This window comes from Mugil cephalus, chromosome 15 (assembly GCF_022458985.1).
Source record: "Mugil cephalus isolate CIBA_MC_2020 chromosome 15, CIBA_Mcephalus_1.1, whole genome shotgun sequence".
NCBI classification, from domain to species: Eukaryota; Metazoa; Chordata; class Actinopteri; order Mugiliformes; family Mugilidae; genus Mugil; species Mugil cephalus.
The window spans coordinates 3,350,503-3,368,291 of NC_061784.1; the positions used below are offsets into that span (position 1 = coordinate 3,350,503).

At 41.3% G+C, this 17,789-nt stretch overlaps 1 protein-coding gene across 1 annotated transcript; it reads right to left on the reverse strand.

The window, feature by feature from the left end:
* Nucleotides 1-1,664: 1,664 nt before the first annotated feature.
* LOC125020955 (transgelin-like) lies at nt 1,665-6,964 on the reverse strand. Its single transcript, XM_047606647.1, has 5 exons — nt 6,770-6,964; nt 3,510-3,696; nt 3,237-3,408; nt 2,960-3,062; nt 1,665-2,842 (listed from the first exon to the last, which is right to left on the reverse strand). The coding sequence occupies exons 2-5, from the start codon at nt 3,687-3,689 to the stop codon at nt 2,689-2,691; spliced, it is 609 nt and encodes a 202-aa protein (XP_047462603.1). The 5' UTR covers nt 3,690-3,696; nt 6,770-6,964; the 3' UTR covers nt 1,665-2,688.
* Nucleotides 6,965-17,789: the final 10,825 nt, after the last annotated feature.

A 17,789-nucleotide genomic window follows, 5' to 3' on the forward strand; every position in this document is an offset into this window, starting at 1 on the left:
TATCTAACGATCGCTAGCTCGCTCAGGTTACAGTTGCATATTATAAGAGAGAAACTGTGGTTTTCTTCTCTTAGGTTTATACACAAAGCTCCAGTTACAAACCTGCATCTGCAAATGCTTCTGCCTCTGCCGCTATGTTTCTGCTCACATTATCCACAGAGCATGAATCATACCAACACCATGTTATCCAGATTTTCTAAACAATCAATTCACAGTCCATTAATCATGAACTACTCATTAGTCACTAAATGGATTCATGAATTAACAGAGAAGAGTAGATACGCATGTGAGGGAGTAAATTGTTTGACAGGGAACACTGTTTGCTTAGTTAGTCATTAAATGATCAAATAGAGGCAATCAGTGTGGCAGTCAATGATCAAGGAACTTTTATTGCTTTAGAGATGAATATTTCAGCAATTTTTTCAGAATTTGAGCTCATTCCCATTCTCTCACAGAAACATATGCAGTACAGGAGTGAGTAATGTAACACTTCTGTTTAAAATGGTTCCACATCATCAAGAGAGCTTCCATTTTCTTTGGATCTCATCTCCTCTCATGAGGTTTTTTTTTTCCTTTAATGACAAACAGTGAAAACGTCTTGTGGAGGCATGTTATGCTAATGGAGCCCGTAGATAAACCTGAGCAGCTGTGTTGAGTAGTGTGACACTCCAGAGCCTCCTAGTGCCAAAGCACATTCTCCTAGTGCTGAAATAAATATTAGTCTTGAAATAATAAACACTTTTAAGCAAATTGTAATTGTCTCGGCTTCAGCTGAGACAACAGCTGCTTCCCCACAGAGGCTAATCTACCACAGCTCCATCAGCACAAGAATGCACTTTTAATATTGAGACATTATAAAGAGCAAATGACTCCATCAGAGTAAAGTAGACTCTGTAAAACGTCTTAATGTAAGTGTGACTGCACATTGATCCAACCTTCGCGCCAGTACTTACACAGTTTCCTGCCAGAAGATTGAGGGGTAAGAAGGAAGGGGAAAGGGAAGTCCTTTTTTAACTCTCCCTCTACAATGACGACTCCATTTTTGGAAATGCTCTGTGGTTTCCGCGGTCCCCCTCTGTCTTGACCTGTGCTCTCTCTGACCCCAGCCTCCTTAATCTTCCTTGTCTCCATCTTGCTTCTTTGTTTTAAACTAACCCATCTTCTTGTTGTTTCCTTTATAATCACGTCCCCTAATCAAACCCAACTATGTTTGTCTCGCTATCTTCTCACTGCCTTTTTTTTTTTTCTTCGTCTCTGGCCTTTTTCTGAGTGGATTTATGTTGAACAGTTTGGACAGTTCTCAAGCAAAAAGTATAAACAAAACCTTGGCAGGAGATAGTGATTGTCCTCATCTGAATCCGCCTCCGTTTTCTCTTCTTCCATCCAACCAGGCAAAGTCCATCATCATCACTCCCACCCTTTATTTCCTCTCCTCCCACCTTTACCTTTGGGATTGTTTTTTTCTTTTCTTTTCTAAACGTTATCACGTCTGCTGATTTCTGTGTGGAGTGCGGTTTAGATTAAGAGCAAGCTGCTCTTGGTGTTATTCTGGTCACATACAGAAACTGTGACCTGTTTGTTATGGGTTGCTAGGCAAAGCGGTTTCGATAGACGTCAGTGAAACTTACCACCATGTCAGATCTATTAATGACACAAGAGACTGCTTTAAAGTCAAATTGAACTTTATTTCCAAATTGCTGTGATTATTCAGGAGCTATCAAATTCTAAAATATAAGTAATCCAACATTTTGATGAGAGGTTAGCTGACTTACAACTAATAGATGGTATTACTGAGCAGGTTTAACACACACAACTGTATTTTATTTTTTAAAACCAAGCAGTTTCTTTTTTTTAAAAAACTGATACACACTTTACTTTACTTATAAATGCTTGCTTTATACTATTAACCTCAAATTATACTAAATGTTTCACCTTCCAAGCTGCTACTCTCTAGTCAGATTCATACAAGAGCACAATAAATCATCAAAGGTGTTGTATTTGTATGCTTCATAGGTAATCTGTCACACTGAATAATTTGATCAATATCATTCCTTTTGGTTAGAGTTGCATTACTGCTGTGTTCCACTGCAGTTGCGGCAGGGAGCACTTTTATAAACTATCCTTGGTGGCGCATTCAAGGACACCCTGACATCCAAGAATTGATCGCTGTGTTCTAAGAAGGGCATCTTTGGTAGACAAGAACACTGTGTAAAACAAATAATGTGCATGGAGCTTTCATCCATCAGATCCCATAAACCAGAGTGTCCTTGAATGCACCAGCTGGAAGAGTTTTGAAAAGTTGAATCGACCTGGTTGACATGGCTGTGATGCAATGATGTCGATATTAGAAAAGGGAGGATAAAAATAAGGAACGCAAAAGTCGAAACGTGTTATTTCTCTCATACAAGTCTGCACAAGCTCGTTTCTCTCTGATCTGAAACTGATTTGGAAACGTTGGACGTTCATAAGATAAGATGGCAATCAACTGTACTTGTTCTGTCTCTGTTTATTATGTGTGTTTGCTCAACGTGAAGTGTGTGTAGCATATGTGCATATGTTCTTGTTGGTCCCTACGTTGGTCCAGTTTAGCCTTGAAAACAGTCAAGTCAAGTTTTTTCCTCGTGGCCAAGGTAAGAGTCAGAGTTCGTCCGTCCTGGCTGACTGGCGATCCAGAGCCGCTGCTCGTGTTCAGGGGTTGTTGTTAATGATCTGCCTGGGTCGTCCGTAGCCTGTCATGCCGGCTTGAGATGCTCCTTTGTTCGTACCCATTTGCAGGCCAATGACATTTTTGCCTTCGCTCAGCTGCTCGTCTGAGAAGTCTCTCCTGTTCTCCTGGGACTTTCTGCACACAGACAAACACACATCTCTCAGTCCTCAATCCCAGTCCTCCATTGTTTTTCATTTTTCCACAGAAAAGTGGCGTTCAGAAGTGAGGGAGGAAAAAAGGGCTCAAACTTACTTATGGAACCAGCTGGGGTCTCCTTTGTAATGCCCATCACCCTTTGTGACAGCCAAACTACCCAGGGCCATCAGGGTCCTCTGGACAGCAGCCAGGTCTTTGCCTGCAGACATGCAACATGTGAACAGAGATCACAGAAGTACAGGGAAAAGACAGTGACCTGAGCTCTCCACCACAGAAAACAGTTTCAGTTCCGCATTCATTCTACAGTGAATCTGGGAAACACTTAACAAGGCCTCATTGTTAGAAAACAGATGTGGTCTGCTGGTTGTCTTACTTTCAAAAAGGTCTACGGTCTGGAACATGTCCGTTTTGGTGACTCCATAGTTTTCGGCAGCTTTGAGGAACATGGAGATTTGCTCCATCTGCTTGAAGGCCATGCCAGAGGACTTGATGGACTTGATCGGCTTGTTGGCTCCATGCAGGCTGTTGATGAGCTCGCAGAGCACCTAGACACACACACGCACAGATCCCTCTCAGCATGCTGCAAACAGTATAAAATGACAATGATCGACAGAGACAATTGCACTTATTCAAATCCAACACTCACACATCCATCCTTGAGCCAGATTTGGAAGCCAGTCTTATCTGGCTGGGGCCGGCCAACTCCAGGGCCACACTGGGCGACGATCCAGTCCACCAACCTTTCCTCCAATTCCGCGTCGTATTTCTTATCAATCTTGCTCTGGACCTCGCGGCTCAGGCCGTAGGCAGGACCTCTGTTTGCCATGGCGATCCTGTTGGGAGGGACAGAAGTCAGGCAAACTCACTCCTTTGTGCAGCTTTCAAAATGGATAATAAATGAATGATAAATTCAAATACATGTCCACGCCCTGATCACACTAACCGCACTCTTGTTCTGATACGTGCTTGTGCGCACGATTAAGTTTCTATTATGGATTTTGTTTTTTTTTGTGACAACCTGTTAACTTTAGAAGAGCAATGTGGGCTGGTCCTGGTTTGCACCAGTGCATCGGGGTGAGGTAAATTTTAAAATGCGTCATGGTAGCCATGCAATATGATACACAAGACAGGAAATTAGATGGTTTCCTTCTGGCGGAGGGTTACATTAAAAGCACACTCATATGTGCAGCATGTGTGTTAAATACAAGGCTATGTACTGCTGAGATTTACTTAGCATTAAGAACATAAACTCTTGCCCAGTAAACATTTGTATCTGCTTTTCTATAACAGCCCATTCAGATTTTGCGTCATCCATCAACTGTAATGCAATCATGTGAATCAGAGAGTTATGCGTTTCCATTATCCAAACCACGCCACTTTAATTATTTAACAAAGACATTTTGTAGCATGGAAATTAAAACGTCTTGAGGAATTACAGCCCTGGTGTTCTCTGCAAGTAATTATGGTCGGCCTATCTCACTTATTAATGTCGTATGAGCTTCCTGTCGACTTCAGCAGAGCCGCCCCGCTCCCTGCATCCTGTTTGCTCATTCAGCTGTCACTTCCTTCCTCCCTTCATGACAAAGGTAGCTATGTGTATACAGGAATCTAAACAAAACAACACACTGCCTCTCACTATGGGAACGGCCTTTAAGAAAAAAACAAACCCACCAACCGGCCAGTCAAAGCATGATAATGTCTGCGTACATGTTAAGTGGTTTTGCAGAAGTGAGTTGTGCAATTCCGCAATTTGTGAACTTCTGATTTTCCAGGAATCTGGTTCGGAGATGTTTACAAATGATAAGAATTTCTTTTTGTTCTTTTCTCCACTCCCTGCATGATAAGAATGTGCATAGAACAATTCTGTGGTATGTTCGTGCTCCGCACATAAAGGAAGACTTGTAAATTGCTGGAGATTAAATTTATGATTGCGTGAATGTATATTTTATTTTAGCTGGAAGACTGTGTATGCCGTGAAGTATTTTGGTTTCAAAAATGGGAAACACCTTTCACAGCCCCTTGTAAAACACAGACTTGTCAGTCTTACACAATATGGCCTCCACAATTCATCATTGTATTCGACGCCACACTGAAGCTGCTGTAGATCACACATGCTGTCTCTGTTCATTGTCTGAGGTTGCAGTGGTTAAGCAGGCATGTGGAGGATAAGTGTCTTCCTGTCCCTTAAGTTACTCCAAAACCAGTTTGTTACAGCAACAGCAGTCAAGCAAACATCCAAACTCTTGAACTGCTTCTTACTCAATCTTCGCTCTGTTCTGTCCAGGCACACCCACACAACATCCAGCAGCTGCAAACATCAGGATTTATCTTATGAACGGTGCGGGATGACGCAGTCAGAGAGTGCGCTCACTAATCTTACGTGGACTTTAATCTCTGAACAACACCACTGATTGGATGCCACGCCCCTGTGTGAGTCTAGAGCATGTGTTGCTTTGAGTGTCAGTTTAACTGTTAACTGTAGATCTGCGCATAAAGCAAAGCGAACAGGATGTGCGCACAGGTGTTGCGATTGTGTGTTTTGTGAGATTATGTGGAGCTGTGCACTTGAAAGCACTGCTGGGAGTGGCCCAGTGGTTACGGGGAACATCTTGTAATCACAGAGTCACAGCTACTGCCCCTCTATCCCCACCCAGTTGGGTGTGCTGCCATGGTTACTGAGGTGATTTGTAAATATGGACGATAGGAATCATAAAATTATATGGTACCTAATATATTATCACCCTTTCACTTTTCACTTTCAGTGTGTTGTTCAGCCTGGTTCCCTTTTAAAGAATTATAAAGTGAATTTGTCTCTAAATAACCACATTTCTGGCTTTTGTATCTGTATATTTGTATATTTATATATACAGCACAATTTACATGACTGATTTATTTGAGTTAAATGTACATATTCTTATCCTCTCATGTTGTTAACAAGTATAGTTTAATACCACTGCAGAATGTTCTCAACTGTGATACCAGTATTTATGTTAAAAACTACATAATGATCAACTTATTCTGTCCTGTCAGTTGATCCAGAGTCAGGCCATCCATGATCTCCACGTGCTTTACATTTAGGCAGCTGTGTTTCTCTAAAGCCTGACTGCTTCTCTGTAGAAGCCTGTCCCTCTCCGTTCTGTCACTCTTCCGTTTGAATGTTAACTGCCTTACTCAAATACTGCTCCAGTTGTTACTGTTTTATTCGTCATTTGGTTCACCACCCCCCCCGCCCAAATTCTTAGACTTTCATATCACGGCAGCTTGGAGTCATCAGTTACAAGATATTTCACAACTTTCTTGCTGTTGCAACACTGTTTTATGAAACCGCACTCAGGTCTGAAACCTTTGGGCTCACAGTGAAACCATGCGGATAGAAAAGTTCCTGTTAGTCGCATGTTTCTCCTTACCCTGTCCACTTTGCTCACGCGTCCGTATCAGATACCACTAAAGATAACGGGCAGCACATGAACCCGCAGCACGTAAAAAACCTCGCCACAGTCCTCAACCAGCCGCCTGGTCCTCAGAGCATATTTTAAACAAGGAAATGACATGTGGTGAGGCAGAACTGTTGAGAGATTTGTCAGAGGCTCAACCTAAAGCGTTCATTTTGCCTTCAACACGTGTGCTCAGCGGAAGAAGGTGGATGAGAAACGGGATTTTATAGCACAGGAGTGTTCAGGCTCGCTCAAAAAGACTCTAATTCACACAGGAAGGACTAAACATTAACTCAGCCTTGGTATGTGCATGATCAAACATGAGCAAGAAGGAAGGGGACAAAGAACGAGGGTGGGGTGCAGGATATTTCTTACTTCTTTTTTCATGTTTCCTGTTCTGAATTAACCACAAACCCGATCTAGAAACCTGAGATTGATGAGGAGACGAAGAGGTAGAGAAGAGTTTACTTACTTTGTGTGGTGGTAGTAGTAGTAGTACTAGTTGTTTCAGGTGAACACAGGTGGGCTCAGAGTGTCTTCCTGCTCTTCTTCTTCTTCTTCTGCTACAACACAGTGCAAAGAGCACTGTAGAGGACAGCCAACATAAATAGAGAACACCCTTGTCTGAAATATATGACTTCACGGCATTCAACAGAAAGAGGGAGCAAGAGAAAGATACGCCTTCAGATCCTCTTATTTCACTCTATGACCCGCCCCCTACGCTCTTTCTCTTTTTCCCCACTCAAATTGTAATTCCTTATTTAGGAGAAGGACGGGACAGGAAAAAATGGGGCATGTGACTTGAGAGTTTGGTGTGGTCACTGAAAAGAATTCTCCAAATTGCTGCGTCTACCACTGGAAGAACAAGACGGGATTAGGAGCAAAGGAGGGAGAAAAAGAGGCAAGGGTGATCACATCAACCAGAACAGTGAAGTTTGAGGGAGCACAGGAAGGCAGTTACAGTAATTAGAGAGCACTAAAGCACATGTAGGCGATTATTTAGGTCCTTAATTCAAACTGATGCTGTTTGTGGTCTTTCAAATCAGCCTGGAACTGAAACAGACAGCCAACAGACGTGGAATGTGAGTCTCCTCCTCTGTTGAGTTTCATGTCACAACTCAACAAGCAGAAGAACAGGTCGTAACACACCAACATAATATTTATTTTTTTCCTAAAATGTAAGTCTCGTCAGCTGGAACTGACTGACGTCCTCGTCAACAGAGCAGTTCAACAAACAGTATGAACAAAAAAAAAGGGGGGGGGGGGCGCTCCCTCCGAGGCATTCCAGCCTTGTCAGCCCCCGTCCATTGTGGCATGTCAGGACCTGGCAAGGTTTTGACGTGAAATGATGAGATCACTATGATAACACTTCGAGGAGCAGGAGCTTAAGTGTGTGGTAATCGTCTGAGCTCGCTGGTCGTGAAAATGTAAGTGTGAAGAAACACTGTAAAGGCAAGTTTAGGAATCTCATATTTAACCACCAGTAAAGAGGGTTTTTTATTATGTTTTGTTTCTTGATATAGGTAGATGTATAGGTATATAGTTTGCTGCATAAAAACTACATACCTACATGACAGTTATGTGGCCTTTGGCTGCCAGCTTCACTTCTACAGTCACAACTTTCAGTCATTGTCTGCGGTTTAGATTTCCTTCTTCATTTCATGCAAAGAACACTCATAATGAAGGCTCGATCAATATTTCTTTGGTTGTTGGTATGTTGGTATGAAAATACATGAACTCAAAGCAAAGTGTGTGTTAAACCAGATGGTGGAAATTACTGTGGTAACACTATCGGTCAAACTTGTCAATGCTGAATATACACAAGATGAGAAATTCCTCATGTGGGTGAGCTCCGAGCGAGAGGGAAACACAAATCTTTCCTAATCCAAAGTGATAACGAGATAGGATGGTGTCATGGCATTCCTAAAATGCGATGTTTCCACAAAGTCAAAGCTCTAGATCGTTTTTACCTAATTTTCATTCTTGGAAAGATGCAAATGGTGTGAGTCACATGCTGTTGCTGCACTACAGCAGCATCTTGTGGCTCAGGGTGGCAGATAGCATGTACCCCCCCTCTTAATGCGTCTTCCCCTGCAGACGCCTGAAAGCTGCATGATATTCCAGCCTCAGCAATTTTGAAATTTAATTTAAATGAGAACAATTTGATGTATTATCCTCATTGTCCTCTACAGTTATCGTTGCACTGGAAATGGATTTCACAGACTTAATTTTATACAGGAGGCACCGCTGGGTGTTGATGATCATACTGAGAGCTGCTAATTGAAAACGAGTTGCCCTGTGGACACAGCGCTGATGTCGTCATAGTGTAAATGTTACCTAAAAAAAGAAATGTAACAGATGGGGAACACGAACTTATTGCCAGGGGACTGTCAGAGAGTAATGGTGCAGGTTTTTGTTGTTTTCAGTGGCAGAGCTGAATGATTAAAGGGCAGGCCTGCTTCAGATCTTAAATCTAAAACAATATCGGAAGTTCTATGAGATCTGTGACTTTTGGAAAGTCAAAAATAGAGTAGGGTTGTCTTTGTTCAAAAATAAAGCTAAAAATAAATAATAAACTGGTCTATAAGGGTGACCATATCTACAGGTCACATCAGGTCAGATCACACTTTTATCCATGCTTCCTTTTATGACCACTAAAATTAAATGCATAAGCAGATTCATCATCGACTCATTTCTTGTTTTAGTTTAGGGTGATAATTATGTGTATCTTTGTCACGTAGTTTCCATTAGTTGTACAATTAAGATAGAAAGCCTCATGTAACCACCTCAATCAGAACGACAGAAGGAAATTGTAAGTCAGGGGTGGTGTAAACTTTTAATAGTCAGTTCAACAACAAAGTATTTGTCCCTGATAATCGTTCATATACTAGACCACATCTTTTCACTTTGGTTGGATTAAATACATCACTTCTGTTTGTTTGCCACACATGGGGACAACATCGGGTTGATGTGGTGAGTTTGCAGGACACAGAGAAACATGTTGAGGAACCTGGAGGAGGAGACGAGAGAGGCAGAAAACCAAGGAGTTAACGACGGTTAATTAAAGGGGCTTTATGAAAGAAGTTTGAGAAGAAAGAAAAAGTTGCAGTCCAGGTATGAGAGAGAGTGGAAGTCGAAGGATGTCATCCAGTAATCCTCTGAGGAGTACCATATCAGTGATCCTCTAACACCTGAAATAAAACATTAACCTTTGAAGTGTTCGATAGAACACAATAGAATAGTGCTCATTAGAAGCTTGTTTGATTGTAAACCACGCTCATCTGTTAAATAACCTTTGCACATGGTCTCATTTTATTTTGAATATGACCATGAATGATTTACCAAACTAAGGCTTTGTAAAAATGAGACACTCAACATATCATAGTCTGCCAAGTCTGCATGTTGTATTTTTGATGCTTGAGTTTACTTGGTGTAGCACTGTGACTGTAGAATCCCAAAGTAAACTTATCAACAGACTTTGACAATGCAGTTACATATGAGAGAACACAGTCTACACTCCAAGTCATACGTACAATACCACTTATACTGTTGCTATAAAGTCCTGTTATTGGATTGGTATTTTTCCAATACTGACATCTATCCAGAAGACAGATTTGGCTAAAGGTCACCACTTGCATCAGCCTGATACCTGTAGTAATCATGTTACATCATTATGTGAGTATCGGTAGCAGTCCTCAGCTGTGTGAAGTGAAAGCAAATGACGGGCGTGGAAGTTTGCACCAGTAAAGCACAATATTCTGGTGAGGCAGTAAGGGCCTTAAAGAAGTTTTGCATTATGAACTCATTTAGAGGCTCTGTCTTTAAGGCAGTCCATTGAATTGAACTGAATTTTAAAAAGTTATGGATTTAAGGGCATGTAGACCTCTATCTACATTTACAGTGTTACGAAGCAGAGTACTTTGGATCCCAATATCGGCTAAAGGTCATTTAATTTGATCTTGGTCACATGCTGTCATGTGGAGACACAGATGCCTCAGAAAGAGCCAATAGTCCCTAAATGCATCAGATATTTAGAGAGTAGGACAAAGACGGTCAGATATGACAGAGCGATGAATATATTTATGTGTACACAGAAGATCACAGTATAATTAAAGAGCACATATGGACAATCTCTATAATCATATTATCTACAAACATACTGTTTATGTGGAATCTGGAAGCCAGGGACAGATTAGTCTGGGTAGGGTTGAACAATCAGCTCTTAGCAGGCTTTGGCTGCATGAGGCGTGTAGAGACGCACTGCACAGTGTACGGACAGGAAGTCTTTCAAGAAATGCAAACATGTCCAGTAATACATAGGTCTTAATTATTCTGATACTAATACTGCAGTCTGGAGTTAGGACTTATCTGAATAAGAAAGCTGCAACTAGTTCACAAGGCTCTCCATTTTAAAAAGTCTGTCTTGAGTAAGTCATAAAAAACAATTAGTGTTATTCTTTTTCAGTGATGGAGATATAAGTGACCTTTGCAAGGTCTTTTCTCCATTCTGTTTTCAGAATGATCCTGATATTATACACAGTTTGATTCAGTTGGAAAAGTTTATATTTAAAGCAACGTTGATAGTTAACACAGAAAAAGACACAGAAAAATAATAAACAAGGTGGCACGCAAGTTACAATTTCCTGATCAGCATCTTAAAAAGATCTTGACCATCATGATGTCCAGTTTTTTATTTTGATCTCTTTATATGATCCCAGTCACAGTCACTCTAACATCGTAAGCAGTTAGTACCGACTGAATCTTTTAAGTCCATTAAAATTCACCTCAGTTTTTAAGCATACGCAGCACTTTATGTAAAACTTTATGCACAACCTTGATACATGTATCAAGGGTATACACATAAAGTCAGAGCGACGTTCAGTCATAACTTTAATACATAATTAGATGAAGCGGCGCTTTCAAGGCAGAGACTCCTCTCTCATTTTAAGAGAGAAAGGGAATTTATTGGTAAGCAGAAAAACATGCATATTTTATACTGGATGATTATCATTCGAATAAAAACCATAAATGTTAATTTTTTGAAGCAATCCATTCATGCAGCTTGTGCTTTTAACCTTTTGTAATGTATTAGCTCTCCTCATTGTACTGGACCTTCATTGTGTTTGCATATTTCTGTAATGGCTCCGGTGGCCAAATGCCAGCTTGCGACTTGCTAACGTTGTGTTCTCTGCATACTGAGTTGAAAGGGAATCATGACTATTTCAGTTCCATTTTTAGATATTATTAGAACATTTCCTGTGTTCTTCTTTCTGCACTCGTCTTAGGGGACGGCCTTAGGTAAGCCATAAAAAAGCAGCCATGGGGGAAAATGATAAAAAAAAAAAAAAAAAAAAAGCCTTCTCTCCACCTGGAGCTTGTATGTCGTAAAAATGAATTGAGTTGAATCTGTGTGCAGGATCAGCTCTTTATCAAGACATTTCATGCTCATAGTCGGATCATGATTGTTACAGAGCTGCAGGAGGTAAGATGATGAGATATGAGAATGAATAAGGAAGTCAAGATTAAGACTGCAGGTGGTCCAGAGTGCCTGGTCTTTCAGAACAAAATACCAGTCTGATGCAGCAGGGAACATGTGTTTAAATCACATTCATTCTAAATTCAGTCTGTGAATTTGAGCAGAGTGAGCAGAAGTCCTCTGCCAGTTTAGAGGTGACATGACAACATATGTACAGTGTGACCTCAAATGTATAGGAGAAACACTGCTGACGTTACATGATTCAATCGACTGTGTGGGATTTGCATGTTATTCTTATATTGTAGCTGCAGTGCGCGGTTTAGTCCTCTTGGAGGCGCTGTGTGATCCTACCAGTAAACCACTAAACACAGCATCCACTCCGCTGACACTGACGCTCTAAACTGTGACCCCTAAATGTCCATATAAATCTTCTACTCTCCACCTCCTCCCTGTAATGATGCCATGAGACGGGAACCAGTTGTGCAGAAAATAATGGTCTGCCCTGCAACAGACATGTTCAAGGTGGATATGCGGCGGTTAGTCACTCACGGCCGTAATTACTTGGTTGCATTCCAAACCAGATGATTGCACCCTCTCCTCTTCAGAATGTTCGAGGAAATGAAGAAAAATAGAGCCTGCAGCTGAAACATCTGCATCCCAACTTTATGCTTTCGCTCCGCAGAGCTGACAAGTGCTGATTCCATGCAGTTTGGCGCAATTTCAAAACAAGACTCGCCTTAATTTATGTGACCTCCGCTTATCGATCCAGGAGGCAGAGGTGCACGCGTGGGGGATGGGTGAGGAGGGAGAAACGGTGGGCCAAAGGGCCACGAACAACCCTGAGCCTGTCCTCAGTGTCCAACCGACGGTCATTTCATCATCAAAAACGTCGGTGGCAGCTCTGTGTCACTTACCCAGCTTATAACAAAAGAATTTGAGCATTTTTAATTAAAAGTCAGTAGTCTATGTCTGAGGACAGATATATTGTTGATGCATGATGCCATAGGAAGGAGCTGACCTAATAACAGAAGGGGGTTCAACTTGCTAATATGTAACTAAACTAATGTGGGCTCAATCACAGGTATGACTTCCAGACTAGAGCTCAACCATGCATTAAAAAGTTAACATCAAATAAAACAAAACATCTCATCAAACATTTGCAAGTGTCGCATAGAGGGTAAAAAGGACAGCACACAACCAGAGCCTCTAATCCACATTGCTTGAATTTATTGCTGCAGGTCCCAGTGGAGGATTAGGTGAGACTAAGCAGGATCTTTGAAGATTTGTGTGCATGTATCCATGTTGGCGTGTTTCTCTTCATCTCTTACGAGAAGCCTTTTACCTTTAGGCTGCACAGGCTCATCTCATCTCATCTTCTGTAACCACTTATCCTCACTGGGGTCTGACTGTTTGGTTTGGGAATGGATATCATTTCTTCCTTAAATGATTGTCGGTTTATTTGCCTTGTTCATCATTCCGGGAAAAGAGCGGAATAGTGAAAATAAACTGATCTCTAACAAATAATCCCTTCTCCAAATAACTTGCAGAAACCGCATCAGAGTCCGATTTGAACACACTGCAGAGTTGGTTGTGGGGTTATGGGGGTATTTTCGAGCCATACCCCAAATCTGTCACACGCACAAATATGATTTAATCCAATAAGGTACCAGAGCAGTCACGACTGGGTCAAGAAGGACTTTGCAGCTTCACTTAATATTATTGGACAAAGCATATTTGTGATGTCTTCTACACAACACGTTTGGGATTTTAGCCTGGGAAAAGGAGGTGAGGGAGATGCCAAGCCAGCAGACGCACAGTTATGAAAGGAGGAAATAAAAGCCGGTGAACTGTTGGGCGTCTTGGTTTTTGTCAGCTTTGAACAAAGAGAGGGAAGAGCCTTTGTTGTGAGAAAAGGGAAAGGTGTGAGTCAAAGACAGTTGGGGGACAGGGGGTGGGGCTTTTTGGGTATTGGCTTCAGCAGCTTTGACGTAAATAAAAGTGGAGGAAAAGGAACGCAGAGTGAAAAGGGAGTTAGGCTGATTTCATGTGAGTACTGGGAGGAAACGCCAGCCCAGGACTACGCGAGGGAGGACAGAGGAGGTCAGAGGAAGGCGGGAGGGCCGAATATGATGTGGAGACGGGGAAGCAGTGCAAAGAAAGAGAGAATGAGTCAGGTGGAGACGACCAGATGGAGACAGAGTAGGAGGAATACCAGAGAGACTGTGCCAAAGCAGGGATATCTCAAAAGGAGACTCAGTCACTTGCAGAGAGCTAAAAAAAAATTAAAAAAAAAGACTGACACATATTCATGACCTGAGATATTAGGAGACTACAAGTAGAGTAGGCTCCAGAGAAAAATAACTCTAATTTCATCTTTATGAATGAGTGAAGAGGCAGAAGGGGGGATATAAAGGAATAATGAAGCGATTCCCCACTAGGTGCTGTCTCATCACCAGGATTATAATGAATCAGCTGTAGCTGTGGCGAGTCGGATGTACAGCACAACAACATGTGATCAGGAGACAAGGATGAATTTCTGCAAAACGCCCGTCGATGCCAATCAGTCCGTTCAATCCGAGAAGACAAAAAAATCCATACATTTTTCTTAATTAGATCTATGTAGGATCAAGGTGAGAAAAAGTCTCAGGTCATCTACGACATGAGCAACTAACACTTGTTGGGGTTTACCAGGGATAACGGTGAAAGACACACACAAAGGTAGGATTTGTCTTGTCACATAAACAGAGCACAGACCTCGCGTACATGCTTATAATAAAATATACACAGGAGACAGCTAGAATCTTATGACCTCTTGGCTCAGAGATAAGATGCCAAAGTCACATGGGGTTGGTCAGAATGACAAAACAGTCTTAAAATAGATGCCTGCCAAGAGTGTATCTGTTAAACACTCCCTTGGGTCAAAAGAACTGAAGAATTTAATCAATGAAGTGTAAATAGTGTTTTAAAAAAAACCTAATCTGATGAAGCTCCAGAAACAAGTGTGAGCTAGTTAGCGAAAGGTGAAGGTGATGAACGGGGAGTTTGTTGAGAGCACTGGGAAAGAATCCACCAGTTCTGACTCATAATATTGCAGGATGAGTCAAGGAGTTCAGCTTCTTCACTATCGATGAGGGGAGAGCACTTGAAAAATACAGCACACAGTAGCAGCCGACTCTCTCCCCTTAGGTTGTGTCATTTTTGTTCATTTCTTGCCTTCAAGGTCTTCATTTGATTTAATAGTTTGATGATGATGATGATGATGATGATGATGATGATGATGATGATGATGACATAAACTTGTGTTGCTGAAAATAAATACCTGGTTTACTGTCCTTTCACACTTCAAGATAAAAAGAGAGATGGTTACTGTGCAGTCCATGAACTCATAACCTTCACATCAACAGATTTATGTGTGCGTTTCAGGCGTTTTGTGACATTTCGCATTGGCAGTCTAGCACGTCAGCGCCCCTACCTGCAGTGCCCCCCAACCACTCCTGTGATCACACGGTGCTGTTAAGCCTCTAGTTTCATGTTTTGATGTAAGATCAAGCCGGTGGGATGTGGTATATGCATTCACGCTCTGTTTTACGGGCTGCACTGAGTGCACAAATGTGGTGGTACAGTGAGTGGGAGTTGCTGGATAATTACAGTAAAGAATTTGCATTAAAAAGTATGAAATGTTGTAATGTCACTAGCATTAAAAAATGTATAACTGTTCAAATGCAGACATCAAATACGGTTGGTTTCAGTTCGATCATCTGTTCTCATCAGATGAGGGGAGGTTTCCTTGTATTTTTAGCAAGTAATCATTTTACTTACCTGTTATTTAGCTCAGTCTGAGCAGCAGCCGCAGCACTGCAGAATGAGGGACAGCCCAGCGCGTTTCTAACTTTCACCATGAATAAGTCTGAGTAGGGCGACGGCAGGAGATGTGGTGCAGTGCTGTTTCTGCCCTCCACTGCTGTAGTCTCAGTGGTGCTTAACATCATTACTGCCCTCCTGTCGCCACAGCAACGGGCCTGCTTACATCCTCAGCAGTGCTTTTGTTTAGGCTTTTATTGACTCTGTGCGCATTCCTCGCTTGTTGTGTGTGATGTATATCACACACAACAAAGAGTCGATCCCAGCAATCCGCATGTCAATGAGAGCACAGGGCGACCTTTAAGTGAATGAATAACCACAGCATCTATTACTCTACATTGTATCAGACAATCAGCTTTATTAACACTCCTCTCCATCACCTCTGTCCCTCTTCCTCAAGTCCCACTGCGCTTTCAGTGTTTCCCCGGACGGGGCCACATGCAGCCTGCACTGACTGAAGGTTTAATAACACTAAAAGGTTCACCACCCCCACACCTCTCTGTTCTCTCCCTCAGTTACCTTGCTCATTACTGAAATTATCAGGTCAGATCTAATGACTTACCTGCCTTTGAGTCAGGGCATATTCGAAAAATAATGGTGTGCGCATCAGAAAGTGAAAAAAGTGATTGTTTCCCCTCGGTAGACATGGGAAGTTTTAGTGTTTTTTCTTTCTGGCAAATTTCCTTTACTCAGTAGTCGTATATCAGGGAAGTGACCAGATTAAATATCTATAATTTATCAACAGAAATCCAGAGACCGGCCCGATGTATCTCTCATAGATGTATCATTTCCCGCCGTTGAATAATAAATGTGAATGCAGGGTTTGAACAGCAGAAAGCACTGTGCTGTGCTCGGCGCTCTGTGATGGATGTACTGTACAGCACCTATGTATTCTGCACACTATGAAAAGCTTGGGAATATTTCATGTTTTACCAACACTACACTGTCGCCTGATGTGGAAAGTGAAGTACATTTTTAAAGTAATAGTAGTACTATGTATTTCCTAGTATGAAATTCAGTTACTAGTAACTGTCCCGTACAGTGAAGCTCATTTTCAGAATTAGAATTAGAATCATGTTTATAGAGGGTATGCCTGTGACGTCACAGTAAGCGGCAGTCTCCGTGGTTACGGCCACAGAGTGGCAAAAAGGGACAATTGAGCATATAGGTTAGAAACATTAACTTGGATCATAGGCTTTAATAGCATCTAAATTGTAAAATTAATTTTAAAAAAATTTAAAAAAAGAGAAAAAAAGGTGAAGAGTTGTTTGAGTTCTGCGATTGACTGAACAAACAGATCTGAGAAGTAAATGAATGGCTGCATTATGAAGAAACGACTGGAATCCAGGCACAGAAACCTGGTGTTGTGGTTCACATTTTAAGTCAGGTAATATTAATTTATATTTAAGTTACGTTCTGGAGGGTCGTCAGATAAGTTTGTCCATGTTGTTGTTTTACTGCAAAGTAACTATTTCAGTTCCAACAATAAATAAAAATAAAACAAAAAAATGAATACATGTGATCACTCCACATCATCCTTGTAACGTCCAGTCGGATGCTACAGTATTATATGGCTAACATTACTTCTCAGTAAAGTTCTTAGCGTTATCTTTTATTTAGCTACATTCGTCATAACTGAAATTACCTAAAACTAACTGAAACTGAGGCTAATCCACTTTTCCAAATCCATACTGATATAGTCATTGTTGAGTCCAATTGTCCTTAATTTGATCTGATAGTCCACATTTTTCCAGGTCTCACTGTATTTCTGATACATTTCACCATGTTTTTGCTACTCGCACAAAATTTGCTTGTGCAAATAGATTGAACTGTATCTAAATCGGATTAAACAGTAAAGGATAATTTACACATGAATGCACGTTAATGTACTGACATAGAAGACTGTAATATAACAATTGTACGGATTGTTTTTCCGTCCAATTAGTATTTTCATTTTATACATGTACAGATCATTTTATACATGTAAAAAGTACCTGTAAAGCAAGCTACCTGCTTATCTGCCATGAAACAGACAGAGAGTTTTAGGAGAGGCAATAACGTCTCTATGTGTTACTTTTATATGGTTGTACTTTGAAGCTTTCTGAACTACAGAAGTTGTTTTCATTTTGACCTTCTGTGACCATGGTGACCAACA

Excerpts from the sequence above, each read along its gene's own strand:
- LOC125020955 (XM_047606647.1), bottom strand. The coding sequence starts at position 3,689 with ATGGCAAACAGAGGTCCTGCCTACGGCCTGAGCCGCGAGGTCCAGAGC. Across the intron at positions 3,409-3,509 it reads TCTGGCTCAAGGATGGATGT|GTGCTCTGCGAGCTCATCAA; the intron begins GTGAGTGTTGGA and ends GTGTGTGTCTAG. Across the intron at positions 2,843-2,959 it reads GACCCCAGCTGGTTCCATAA|AAAGTCCCAGGAGAACAGGA; the intron begins GTAAGTTTGAGC and ends GTCTGTGTGCAG.